Source organism: Pipistrellus hanaki (genome assembly GCF_964339955.1).
Source record: "Pipistrellus hanaki genome assembly, chromosome: 1".
In the NCBI taxonomy this organism is placed as follows: domain Eukaryota; kingdom Metazoa; phylum Chordata; class Mammalia; order Chiroptera; family Vespertilionidae; genus Pipistrellus; species Pipistrellus hanaki.
This window is the reverse complement of record NC_140503.1, coordinates 35,826,480-35,839,385: the sequence shown is the minus strand read 5'-3', so window position 1 is coordinate 35,839,385 and position 12,906 is coordinate 35,826,480. Positions and strand designations below refer to the sequence as shown.

At 48.6% G+C, this 12,906-nt stretch overlaps 1 protein-coding gene across 4 annotated transcripts in view; it reads left to right on the top strand.

Annotated features, from left to right (window-relative positions):
- SAMD4A (sterile alpha motif domain containing 4A) overlaps window positions 1-12,906 on the top strand; it is a 219,185-nt gene that overhangs the window by 178,718 nt on the left and 27,561 nt on the right. For all 4 annotated transcript variants that reach the window (XM_084877671.1, XM_084877674.1, XM_084877673.1 and 1 more), the window contains 3 exons: window positions 815-924; window positions 3,547-3,633; window positions 10,865-11,198. In XM_084877671.1, the coding sequence (XP_084733797.1) occupies window positions 815-924; window positions 3,547-3,633; window positions 10,865-11,198 (531 nt within the window). The remainder of the gene's footprint in view (window positions 1-814; window positions 925-3,546; window positions 3,634-10,864; window positions 11,199-12,906) is intronic.

The window sequence follows — 12,906 nt, the reverse complement described above, 5'->3', positions numbered from 1 at the left end:
TCCTGATGTATAAGTGCTTGACATTCAAGGAAAATGTCAGAGGCATCCAGATGCATCCCATGGCTTGAAAAAATGGGCAGTGTGCGTGTACACACACACACACACACACACACACACACACACACAAACACATACTAGTTTGGAGTTCAGTATGCCCTTTTCCCACGGGAGTATAGGAAGGAAGGAGAGTGATCAGGCTAAGAATGAAAACAGCTCCATCCCTGGTGGTGATGGGGTGTCTTAGCTTCCTGGTTTTCCTCTCATTGGAGAAGTGGAAGAAATAGCATGTGGAGATCTGCACTGAACCTCAAGAGAAATTTATCTTGAGGACGAAGCCTCATCAAACGTAGCTTTAACATTTTAAATCATTTCTTTCCAAATCAGTAATGAAGTAGTCTGGCTAAAGCAGTTGCCAGTTTTCGGGGGGGGGGGGGGCGGGGAGGAGGGGGTCATTTCCTTTTTGGAAATCTTACAGAAGCTATGGATGTTTCTCTGCCAGAAAACGACCCATATTTTCACAGATTGGGATATAATTTTAGGGAATTCTTATATGCCCTGAAGCCCATGGACCCCAAGTTAGCAATCCCTTGGTCTAAAGTGGAATAAGTGAGTCAGTGGGGCTAGACTGAGAAGATCAGGGCTAGACCCAGACTTCTAAGCCCATAATTTGCTGCCAAAATTAAACAAAGTTGTTTTTTTCTTTTTTCCCTCTGACCATCACCCTCTTTTTCTTTCTTTATCCCCGCACCTTTTGTCATCTCTTCCCATGCCCTCTCAATGTCTCTCCCCACCTCCTGCGCATCTTGCACCACAGATGTTCCAGCTTGGTTAAAGAGCCTCCGCCTTCACAAGTATGCTGCGCTGTTCTCCCAAATGACCTACGAGGAGATGATGGCCCTCACCGAGTGCCAGCTGGAGGCTCAGGTACGTGCTCCAGGGACCATTCCCTGAAAAGGTGCCCTGGGTGGAACTTGAAGTTCAAGGCCAAGACAGAGCTTATTTGGACCCATACCTAAACCTTCCCAGTCGGAATTGTCAGGTTCTGGCCAGGGTTGCATGGTGAGTAAGGCTAGGGTCTTGCCTTCAGGGTCCAGTAGGAAATGGAAGACAAGCGGATAACCACAGGGAAAATAAGGGCAAGGTAGAGCATCGGGAAAAAGGTATAACCTAGGTACGCTCACTAAGTTTTAGGATGCTAGGGAGGAATCGGTAGCGTCTCTTAGAAGTGGAACAATTGGCCAAGGTCTCAAAAGAGCCTGTGTCTGCTTATGTTTTCCTTTCCTCCTTCCCTCTGTCCAACCAGGGTGTGCTTGGGGAATAATAGAACGGTTGACTGTCTGTTGTCCAGTCTAGTTACAAATCAACTAAATTCAAATAATTAATGAGCAGAAGCACCAGGTCACACCTCAACACTTGCACAAAAAGCATGTTCTGACTGGTCTTAGCTGAGACTGGCGTAAGCTGCACAATATTTCTCCCCTCTAACCACCTTCAATAACGCAGGACAGTTATTGAGATGGGATTCCCTCAGGTCTCAGATTTCATTTCCCTTCTGTGTACTACAAAGGACAAAGTTCCTCCTCCCTTCTAAGGCATCTTCCCCCAAGTGCCGTGGCCAAAGGCCAGGCCGGTCAACAGAACTCCCGAAACTAAGCATGTTTCCTACCACGCTGTGCTGGAGTAAATAGATCTGACTGATGTCTTTGTTTCCCTTGTTTAAAATGCTATTTGCATGTTTTAAATTGACCTCGGTTTCCTTTGAGTAGTGATTTAAAAGAATTAATGGTCTGCACAGGCTAATAGTATTTCCCCCGCAGGAAGAGGAGATTGTGCCATTTGGGGCATAGCTGGTCTGAACACATACCTCCCAGCAGATCGCTGGACTCCCGGTGCACATCAGTTCCCTCAGTTAACCTCTGCTGGCCTGGCTGAATACCAGTATTGAGATGCAAGACAAAACCCAAAGTCACTGCACATTCTCCGAGAATGAAAGGCACTCGTTTCAACTTCCTAAGGCTTCTCTCACTGCTTTTTCATCTCGGTTGCTCCTTGAGAGCCCAGGAATTGATGAGAACTGCCTCTCAGGGCATTTTTTGTCTTTGGGTCATAGTTGAGAAAAAAAAATCTAAGTCATCAAAGTTGTTCGACTTCAGGGGGGTGGGGGGGTGGTGGAAAAAACCAACAAGAAATAATTGATGCAGAGGGCAATGCCAGAGGCCAGCACCAACTTTTCAGAGTGATTTCATTCACTCTAACCCAGAGTCAAGGCCAAACAGAAATATGTCCCCGGTGCTTCATCTTGAGAATGAGTGCAGTTGTCAGTTGACAAGTTAATTTTGCTAAGTAAAGGAGATGTCGCTGGGGTTGCCATCCTTCCCTTTTAGAAGAGGAGTGCTATGAAGAGTTGTAAGAAGTGTGTATTAGAGACCTGAGTTCAGAAAGAACCTCCTATTTAGAAATTTGCAGTATGTATGGTTAACAAGTGTTAACTAAACCCTTTAGCCCATCATTGCTGCACAATTGAGAAGGTAAGATCCACCACCCTGTGAATCCTAATCATTAACCTGAAGTGAGGACTGAATTGAAGGTTTAAGTTTCCTGACAAAAATTGCCTGTGTATTGTGACACCAGCTGAGACCTGTATTGGATTTCACATCTTCTTGAGACGAGAAACAGGAAGGATTTGAGGAAGCACCATGAGTTAACTCTATGGGGTTGGAACTCCGGGGAACCTGGGAGGTAGCCTGGAAAAGAGAAGTGTGTGACTTAAAAATTATCTATAAAGATGCGCTGGCTGGTTTGGCTCAGTGGGTAGAGCATCGGCTTGTGGACTGAAGGCTCCTGGGTTCAATTCTGGTCAAGGGCGTGTACCTCAGTTGCAGGCTCCATCCCTGGCCTTGGTCGGGGCACACATGGGAGACAAACAATTGTGTGTCTCTCTCATATTGATGTTTCTCTCTATATATCTCTCTCCCTCCCTTCCACTCTTTAAAATTCAATGGAAAAAAATACCTTCAGGTGAGGATTAACAAAAAACAAACAGCCCTAGCTGGTTTGGCTCAGTGGATAGAGCATCAGCCTGCGGGTTTGATTCCAGTCAAGAGCACATGCCCAGGTTGTGGGCTGGATCCCCAAAAGGGGGCATTCAGGAAGTAACTGATTAATGATTCTCATCATTGATGTTTCAGTCTCTCTCTCCCTCTCTGAAATCAATACAAATATATTTTAAAACAACAAAGAAGACTGTGAAGGAATTTCATGCAGGGAGGGGTAATTGACTATTACCTCTGAATAGTTACAGCTTTCTCTCGCTCTCCTGAAGGTTACAGCAAAAGACACAGGCTCAGGTGGAGCCAGATGGAGTTAGACTATTAAGCAGGAAGAGCTTTCTAGCAATAGGTGCTAACAGGAGAGACAAGTAGATCTACTGGTCTGCAAACCTGTAGGAACAAAGCAAACAGTAAAGTACTAAATAGCCTCCCAGTCTCTAAGCTAATTCTTAAAAATGGTGTTTTGTTTTTAAATATAACTTTAATTCAATTACAGAATGTTACCAAAGGTGCAAGGCACAAAATTGTCATCAGTATTCAGAAGCTCAAAGAAAGACAAAACCTCCTGAAGTCTTTGGAAAGGGTAAGTTATTCTCGGCCGAGAGAATGTTCCCACCTTCATCACCGGGAAATGGACCCGGGACAAGTGTCACTGGCAGACCTGATAGAGTATGTCACGTTGTTTCCTTATCAAAGTTAGGGAAAATGACATGATTCTGAAGCAAAGCCTCCTGGTTATTCATGCTTCCAGGTAACCTGACTACCGAAATGTACTTCTTCCCGGGGTCCAGGCAGCCTGTGACTGGCCATCCCAGGCACAGAGGAAGTGCTGTCAAATGAATTCTTTGTGTCCATTCCCCTCTGCCTTTTGTGCATGTGGCGAGATTAGAGAAGGGTTCCACAATCAGAGGCTGAAATCCTAACAAAACAGTGCAGGGAGTATGCAGTTCTGCCTCATGGCTGCTCTTCTCCCCTCTCCTTCTCCCCCCGCCCCCCTCCCCTCAACCTGGGTTTGAGGAAAGCTGCCCCAGAGAGGCCAACACCTACAGGTGTGCCCCAGGTTCCACTAGAGGGGATCAAAGTCACTTGGCAGAAGGCAGCAGCGCTAGCTCTCCAGAGAATAATTTCACACTTTCACTGAACAACAGAATAGGTCCTCATGACTCGGTTAGGAACCATCTCAAAAATGCCAAATGCTGAAAAAGAGTTTATTCCAGTGTTAAAAGCAGTTATCAGCTGCTGCTGTCCCTCTGTGTTTGCTGTCTAAACACATTCTCGTCCTATCTTTGTACCCAGACATCACTCTGGAAACAATGTCATTTTTAGGACTTGGTGACTTTATGATTTCATCTGAGGGCCGGAGGAGAGCAGGCCTGGTTCCACACACAGAGAGCCATCTGCTCTGCCCCAGAGCCGCCATTCCATGCACTGCCGGTGGGAAGTGGTGGAGTGGCGGTGGGAAGCTCAGTAGTTATCTGCTGCCTGCAGAGCTCCAGTGGTGACCTCCTTAGCTATCTCCCAGGCACCTTTGGAAGGGAGCAAAGTAGAGGTAGGTAGGGCTAACGCTAGTTTTGTGAGCACATACACATTTTAATGCAGTGGTCGGCAAATTCATTGGTCAACAGAGCCAAACATCAACAGTACAACGATTGAAATTTATTTTGAGAGCCGTAAACTGACTTCTGTGCATGGGCCACAAAGTTCAATCGCACTGTATGTGCACACCCTCACATCGTATTTTGTGGAAGAGCCACACTCAAGGGACCAAAGAGCCGCATGTGGTTCATGAGCTGCAGCTTGCTGACCACTCTTTTAATGCAATGGAAGGTACATTTTCTTCACTTATTCACAGAATGTGTGTATACTTTTACAAGCCATATATAGTTATAGTTAGCCCACACAATAGAAGGTAGGGTATATTTAGAGAATATGCACATATGCTTTCTAAGGAAGGTTGCTTTTAAAGCACATATGTCAAACACAAGGCCCGCGGGCCAAATCCAGCCCGCCAGGCCTTGCAATGTGGCCCGCACCGCGCTGTCATCACTGCACTCCGCTGTCAGTTTATGACATTGTCAGTTTATGACTGTTCAGTAAACCATTCGGCCTGCGATTTAGGCTGGATTTTAGATTTTGGCCCCTTCTCTGATTGAGTTCAACACCCCTATTTTAAAGCCTCTGGATGGATACGCAGAGACTACTCACATGCACATCTAGGCCCGTTCACAATTAGTTCATTACCGTTGACAAGTGACCTGTGCAACTGACCTTGAGGTTATTGCTGTTTTCAAACTTTTATGCTAACTGCTTCACTAAGCAGCTTGTCCAGAGTGAGACTGTTGCCATTTTTGACAGCAGAAACCGTTCTCTTTTGGGAAGCATCGAAAAGGCCGGTGTTGGCCTTCTCTGTTAGGAAGCACAGGGAACATTTTGCGTAGGGATTACATTGCTGAGTGTTATGGTGAAGAGTGATTTGCCCCCCGTATTTCTGGAGCATCCTTCAGGAACTCATTCCTGCCCCGTCCCTGAGGAAGCACACACACAGACAGAGGTGGAATGGCTGTGAGCTGTGCTCCCTGGGGCCTGGGGCCGAATCAGTGTGTGGAAGCCCTGATGTGCCCCTGACGTCCCATCTAACTGTTGATATGTCAGTGATGTTTTCTGCGTCCCAGACTTCACACCAACAATAATATTGACTCTGTGATCTCTCCACTGGAGTGGGAATGTTGAAAAGATGACAGGTGTGATGCAGAATCTGAGGGCAGCTACTGGGCAGGATGAGAGCAATGCAGTTTCTCTGGTTTGACTTATTTGAAGAGGAAAGCCTGTGGGTCAGACCATCACATTGAGCTTGCTTCAGAACATCCACGTGCAGCTATTTGCTTAACTGCCTCTTCAGGAGCTCGTGGCCTGGGGGTGGAGTGAACCCCAACTCAGCACCCACCAAGGACAGCCCCCAGCTCTGTTCTCTCTACCCTGGGACTTGGGTCTCTCCTGCTCTTCAAGGGCCGTATCGTCCATAACTTATCGCCCCTTGGGCCACCAGGGACACCCTGAAACCAGCCATTCCTCAGGCCTCCCAGGCATCCTAGGCTGATTATGCTGTTGGAAATGCCGTCTCCATGGCCTGGCCTCCCACAGCATTCTTACCTCACAGAGAACCTGGGGATTTCTAAGGAGATCGTGGGACCCCGCCCGTGGCTAGTTCACAATCTGTAGTCACTGCAGATGAGCTCTGTGTCCAGAGCCGTTCCGAGCAGTTACTGAACACTTACTTACTCAGCATCTGCCTTGGACTAGATTCACCCCGGCCACTGGTGGCGAATCCTGAGTAGCACGCAGCTCCTGGCCTTGGGGCCTCGATGCACAGCCAGAGCTCTCACACCCTGGTGTGCTCGGGGTGCATCACCCCTGAGGCGGGTGGGGACGTCTTCCTGGACTGAACACACCACTCTGCAGGGTGAGGAGAGGAGCCTGAGAGGGGCCGGTGCTGGCTGCGAGACACAGTAGGAGCCTACAGCCGGTCTCGATGGGCCCTTGAGCCACGCAGGGTGAAGGGTCAGAAAGGCCATTTAGCAGGAGTCCCAGCATTGGTAGGGGGGCTGTGCCATTTGGGACAAAAGACATGGGAGGGTTCCCAGTGTGGGGAAATGGAGCTCAGTTTGATGGATCGAGGCTGAGGTGCCTGTGGAATAGCAAGGCAGAAAGGCAGGTCTGTGACCAGAAGAACAGTCTAGAGTCCACGAGGGTTTGAAAGACTCCGTTGTGGGTCATCCGTATGTAAATAGTAGTTGGTACCCCCAGAAGTGTGTTTTGTGTTAAGAGCTGAGGACAGGCCCTGAGGAGCCACAGGAGGTTTGGAGGAACCAGACACTGGCTGAGCCTGCCCCGAGGGTCAGAGAGAGAGTCTGAAGGAGGGAGTCTAACCGGGCACCATGCACGTTTCACATACAATGAGGCTTGTACTCTCCCCCTGTAATCGGTTATCAGGAAGTCACCAATAGCCAAGATGAGAAGGGTTTCAAGGAGCTGGGGAGAGACCAAAGGGAAACCCATGAACTGGGGAGTGTAAGTGGGTAATGAGGCTCTGGGGTAAGGACATGTAGACTTCTCAAGATATTTGGTGGAAAAGGGAAGAAATTGGAATGGCCATTGAGGCATATTTTTTTCAACATTTATCTTTAATAATGAAATGTGTATTCACCATCCTTTTCAGCTGACTCCCAAACTGTGAAGCTCAATCCAATATACTCTGAGGCTGGGACCCTGGCATGGAGAAAGGAGATACATACACACACACACACACACACACACACACCCCTACCTATGCCTTTCCATGTTCCCACAGCTCCCGTGTCCTGGAAATACACTTACACCGTATGGGTCACAGCAGCTGTAAGCTTCTTAGGTCAAGGATTCTGCCATATTTGTTTCTAGATCCCCTATACCTAACGGTGCCTGGCTCCAGGTAGGGCTCAGCTGATGTTTGGTGAATGAAAAGGAGAGGGCATGGATTTAAGCATATACAGGAGTCCTGTATATTGTATGGAAGTCAGGTTCTTCTCACAGAAAGACAAGGATGGAGCCACGGACACTGGCTGCTGAAGCTCTCTCCCGTATGATTTGCATCTCATTGCTGTTAAATGCCCTGGGAAAGGTTCATCCATTCTTCCAAAGTCTTAAAAGAGCCAGGCCAGGAAGGCTGGGACGGTCTGAAAGTAGCTTCCTTCCAGCTGGCCCACCTTCCAGCTGGTGGCTGCGAAATGGTGGTCCAGCCTTCCTATTACCTGTTCTCACGTGAGCTCCTCAGCTCGGCACATTAGTGAGCACGCAGCTTCGTTGTTGCCTTTTTGTGTATACTATAGGATTCCATTTATGGTATGAGGATCAATAGAGACTTGGGTTGAATCCCTGGTTTTGTCAACATGGAGAATTAATTCCAACAGCTGAGGGCACTGATTGAATCCCATTTGGGCGGTTTCATACTTTCCTGCTCCCCTTGGGCACCCCGTATTGAGTTCTGGAGCCATTTTGAGGAGTCAGCATGATGATCTTCATGCCACATCATGGAAGCTGGCAGTGAAGCGTTACCTTTGAGTCAGTGGCTTGAAGTCCTGGGGGGGAAACCAAACCAAACTCTGCATGATTCCTGTAAATTCTATTTCCTGAAAATGTCCAACATTATTCATCATGTTTATAGTTTCCTTTTTGGTGTAGTTGTTTTCCAATAGAATAAGGTAAGATCTGAACTTGGGGCAAGTGTATGTTTCCTGTTTGAAGGAGTTCAGCTCTTAGCATAACCCATATCTGCTTCCCCGTCACTGAATCACTCCAGAGACCTTCTTGCCACATGATGAGAGCAGATGAAGGTCTGGTGGCAGTTGACGATGTCACAGGCCTGCATTTGCTCGCCTCGGTGGTAGATGCCACGTGGGATGGCACGACAAGACGCATGCGATGCCCTTCTGTTTCCATGGGAAGCCTCACTACCTTTCTGTCCTTTCCCTTCCCCACCTCTGTCAGGAGCTGGACACGAAGGTGAGAGAACCCAGGAGCTGGCTGAGTGGTTGACAGGAACAGGAGGACCCAGAGGCACATAGTTGGGTCAGAACAGGCAGCAGTGCTCTCCTGGCATGGGTCAGCTCGCTCCCTCCATGTGCCTTGCCCGGAACCAGTTTACCACGTCCAAAGTCAGGGAACCAGTCATGTGACAGTATCAGATTTTGGGAAAAGGCTGGTCCGGTCTGGGCAGCAGGAAAACTGGGAATGATCAGGAGCACCCCAACGCACACATCAGGCTTGCCAGCGCAGGCTGCGGCTGGTCTCACCATGGCCGTATCCACTAGGTGTTGAAAGAAAAATGGACTCGGTCCCCTAAAGAAGGCCGGACAGGGCCCTGGCCAGGATTGAGGCGATTCTGGTGGCTACTTAGCATTTCCCTTCCCTCAGGAACCCCAGGTGCCAACTAGGCGAAGGCACAATTCAGGCTCTGCTCCCAGCTCCCTGAACAAAGCAGGTTCCCGCCAATGACAGAGCAGGGCTCTTGGTGTTTTGCTGCCCAGAATTAAAACACGTCTGTCCAAGGCTGCTGTCCTCAGGTTTCCTCTGACTCATGGATTGATTAGAAAGTCTGGGTGCAGAAATGATCACAATCCATATCCTTGTGTTCCTTGACATCGTCGTAGTCAAGCAATTTTTCTCGGGAAGAGAGGATCCCAGGAATGGATTGGTACTCGTGCTTTTAAAGTTGTGTCCTTGCTATTCTGGGCTCTCTGAAGATTAAATCTTCATGAGTAATCAGGGCACTGCTTGTCAGTGTCCTTCCGGGATCCCAGGGCGAAGTTTGCTGTGCAAGCGCTGGGCAGCACTGGGGCAGAGGCTGGGCCACCCACTATGCCAGGGAAGCCCTGCCCCGACCTCCAGCCACGAGTGTGTGAGCCTGTTCTGCACCCCTGGGAGCACTTGGCACGTGGGTAAATGTCTATCAGAATCAACTTCCGTTCCTTTTCCTAATAAACAATCCCCAGTATATCCAACTGCGTGTGCAGAAGGATCTAATTTATCAAGTCATATATATATACATTATACATATATCTTACATGTCTTTCTCTCTGAAATGATTCTTCTAAAAACATGTCATGCCCCTGTGACAAACCTTCCCTCATTTCCCATTCATTTAGAAGAAATTCTTGCATCCCTGCCCCAGCCTGCAGGCCTCCACACTCAGCCCCCTCTGGCTCCTCGGATCTCATTTCCCACCATCCTCCCCTCACCCACTGTACTTTGCGTGACACAAAAATAGACCTGCAGCTTTACAAATATTAATATCATTACAACCACCTGATGAGGCAGGTACTATTCTTATCTTCACTTTATACACAGGGGAACAGGCACAGAGACGTTAAGTCATTTACCCAAGGTCACACAGCTGTGTCAGAATTTGAAGCCCCACATCCATCCTAGAATCTGTGCTTTAAACCACTACCCTGTGTTTCCTGTATCGTGGGCTGAATGAAGGTTCCTTCACTTAAAGCCACTGGTACACAAGACAGGAAGCCACCATATGACCCAGCTTTCTTATACAGCTTCTGAAGTATGTGAGTGTAAGCTATCAAAATGCATTTTATAGGAAGACCCCGAAGAAGCAAGAAAAAGAAATGGACCAAAATCATTTTAGTGACCATCTCTAGATAGTAGGTTTTTAGGTGATGTACAATTTCCTCACTGTATATGTCTGTATATGCCAAGTTTTCTACTTGGGCTAATCTATACTAACAAAAGGGTAATGTGCTAATTAGACCGGGAGACCAGACATCCTTCTACCTGACTTCCTTCTGGACAAAGCCATGGGGGGCTGAGGCAAAGGCGGTTGGGGGCAATCAGGCCAGCAGGGGAGGGCAGTTGGAGGCCATGAAGCCAGCCAGGGAGGGCATTTGGGGGCCATGAGGCCAGCAGGCGTGGGCAGTTGGGGGCCATGAGGCCAGCAGGGGAGCTGTTAGGTAGCAATCAAGCCGATAGGCAAGTGGTTAGGAGCCAGTGGTCCTGGATTGCGGGAGGGATGTCTGACTGCCGGATTGGAGAGGGTTCAGGCTGGATGAGGGACCCCCTATTGCCACTGTGCACGAATTTCATGCACTGGGCCTCTAGTATTAGATAACATTGAAATGGTTGCTTTTCCAACGAATGTATGATGAAGGGCCAGCAGCCACACGTCCTGTCTGAGAAGAGCTCTGGGCAGGGCAGGGGAAGCATCGGAGGAGGCAGGATACCCCGTCCCTGACCCTAATGGAGGTCTTCTCCCTCTGACCGTCTAGGACATCATCGAGGGGGGCAGCCTTCGCATCCCACTCCAGGAGCTGCACCAGATGATCCTGACTCCGATCAAGGCCTACAGCTCCCCGAGCGCCACCCCCGAGGCCCGCCGCCGGGAGCCCCAGGCCCCACACCCGGCTTCGCTCATGGGCCCCGAGAGCCAGAGCTCCGACTGCAAAGAGAGTGCCACGGCCCCCGGCGCCACAGCCTCCACCTCAGCCGGCGCCAGCGGCGGGCTCCAGCCACACCACCTGAGCAGCTGCGACGGGGAGCTGGCCGTCGCGCCCCTGCCGGAGGGGGATCTCCCCGGGCAGTTCACGCGTGTCATGGGGAAAGGTAGAGCCTGAATTCCCCCCGTTTTCCTTCTCTTCTCTCAGCACCACTAACCAGAACTCCCAGTCCCCGAGGGCCTCCCCTGGGTGCTGGAGAAGCTGCCTGCCAGAGTCGATGTCATGAGCCCATTGTACAGATGAGGAAAGTGTGGCTCTGGGAGGCTGAGGAATTTGGATCTGAACTCAGATCTCTGTGACCCCCAAAGCTCTCTTCCTTAACCTTGTGTGTCCTCACCTACTCTCCAGCCCAGGCAGCTGGGCCCTCCTGGCAGAGCGTCACTGGGCTCTGGACCCTCAGGCTGAAGCAGCAGTTTTCAACCTTTTCATCTAAAGGCACACATTAGTTACTAAAGTTCTGCAGCACACCAAAAAATATATTTTCTGCCGATATGATGAAAAATAGAAATAATTTTTATCTCTTCATACCGGGCAGCTATTGTTGTATTGGCTGTTGTCATTTTTTTCCTTCGGCAATCTTAAGGGAAAGGAGGCCAGTGCCCCTGACTAAATAGTCAGGTATTGCATGTTGTACAAATTCTTGCGGCACACCAGTGTGCCTCGGCATACATGTTAAAAATCATGGGGCTAAAATCATCCCCTACCATAGATCATGCCGTGTGTGTGTGTGTGTGTGTGTGTGTGTGTGTGTGTGTGTGTCTCACGACCCACAGGTTGAGAACCGCTGCTGTACAGCCTAAGACCATTGGAAAACACAGATATTTACATTACGATTCATTAACAGTAGTAAAATTACAGTTATGAAGTAGCAACGAAAATAATGTTATGGTTGGGGGTCACCACAACATGAGGAACTGTACTAAAGGGTCACGGCATTAGGAAGGTTGAGAACCACTGATCTAGTGGGTGCTTAGAGCAGATGACCAGAGCCATGGGTGAAGGGCTATGTGGTGTGGGGGTGGCTACCTGATTGTGAGGTGCCACACCCACCGCCCCTGTGGCGAGAAGTATACGGGGCTACGCCCTCGGGAGGCCTGTACTCCTCGCTCAGCTTGTTTATCATGTTTACTAGTAAATGTTTTTATTTTTTTTATATATATTTTTTATTGATTGCTTACAGAGAGGAAGGGGAGAGATAGAGAGTTAGAAACATCGATGAGAGAGAAACATTGATCAGCTGCCTCCTGCACACCTCCTACTCGGGATGTGCCCACAACCAAGGTACGTGCCCTTGACCGGAATAGAACCTGGGACCTTTCAGTCCATAGGCTGACGCTCTATCCACTGAGCCAAACTGGTTTTAGCTAGTAAATGCTTTTAAATAAGTTATAAAATAATTGCAAGGTCAACATAAAAAATCAGAACTACACAAAATGGGAGACAGTGAAAACTCGCCCTCCCACCCCAGGCCTCAGAGGCAACCACTATAAACAGATTAGGAATATCCCCTGGATAACTTTATACAAGCACACACGTGTCCTTTTTACGCACAAATGGGTCTTGTTTACATGCTTCTCTGCAGCTTTTTTTTAAAAACATTATATAGTTTTAACAGTTCTATCAACACAGTAGCACCAACTCTTTTTTAATATTTCTATCATACACTAGCACCTACTCATTCTTGCACACTATCCCACAGTATGTGTGAACCATAATTTATCTAATGGCCCCAATGAATGGACATCAAAGTGGTTTCCAAGTTTCTGTTGTTACAAACAACGCTATAGTCTTGTGCAGGATTAAGGAGAGGAAAG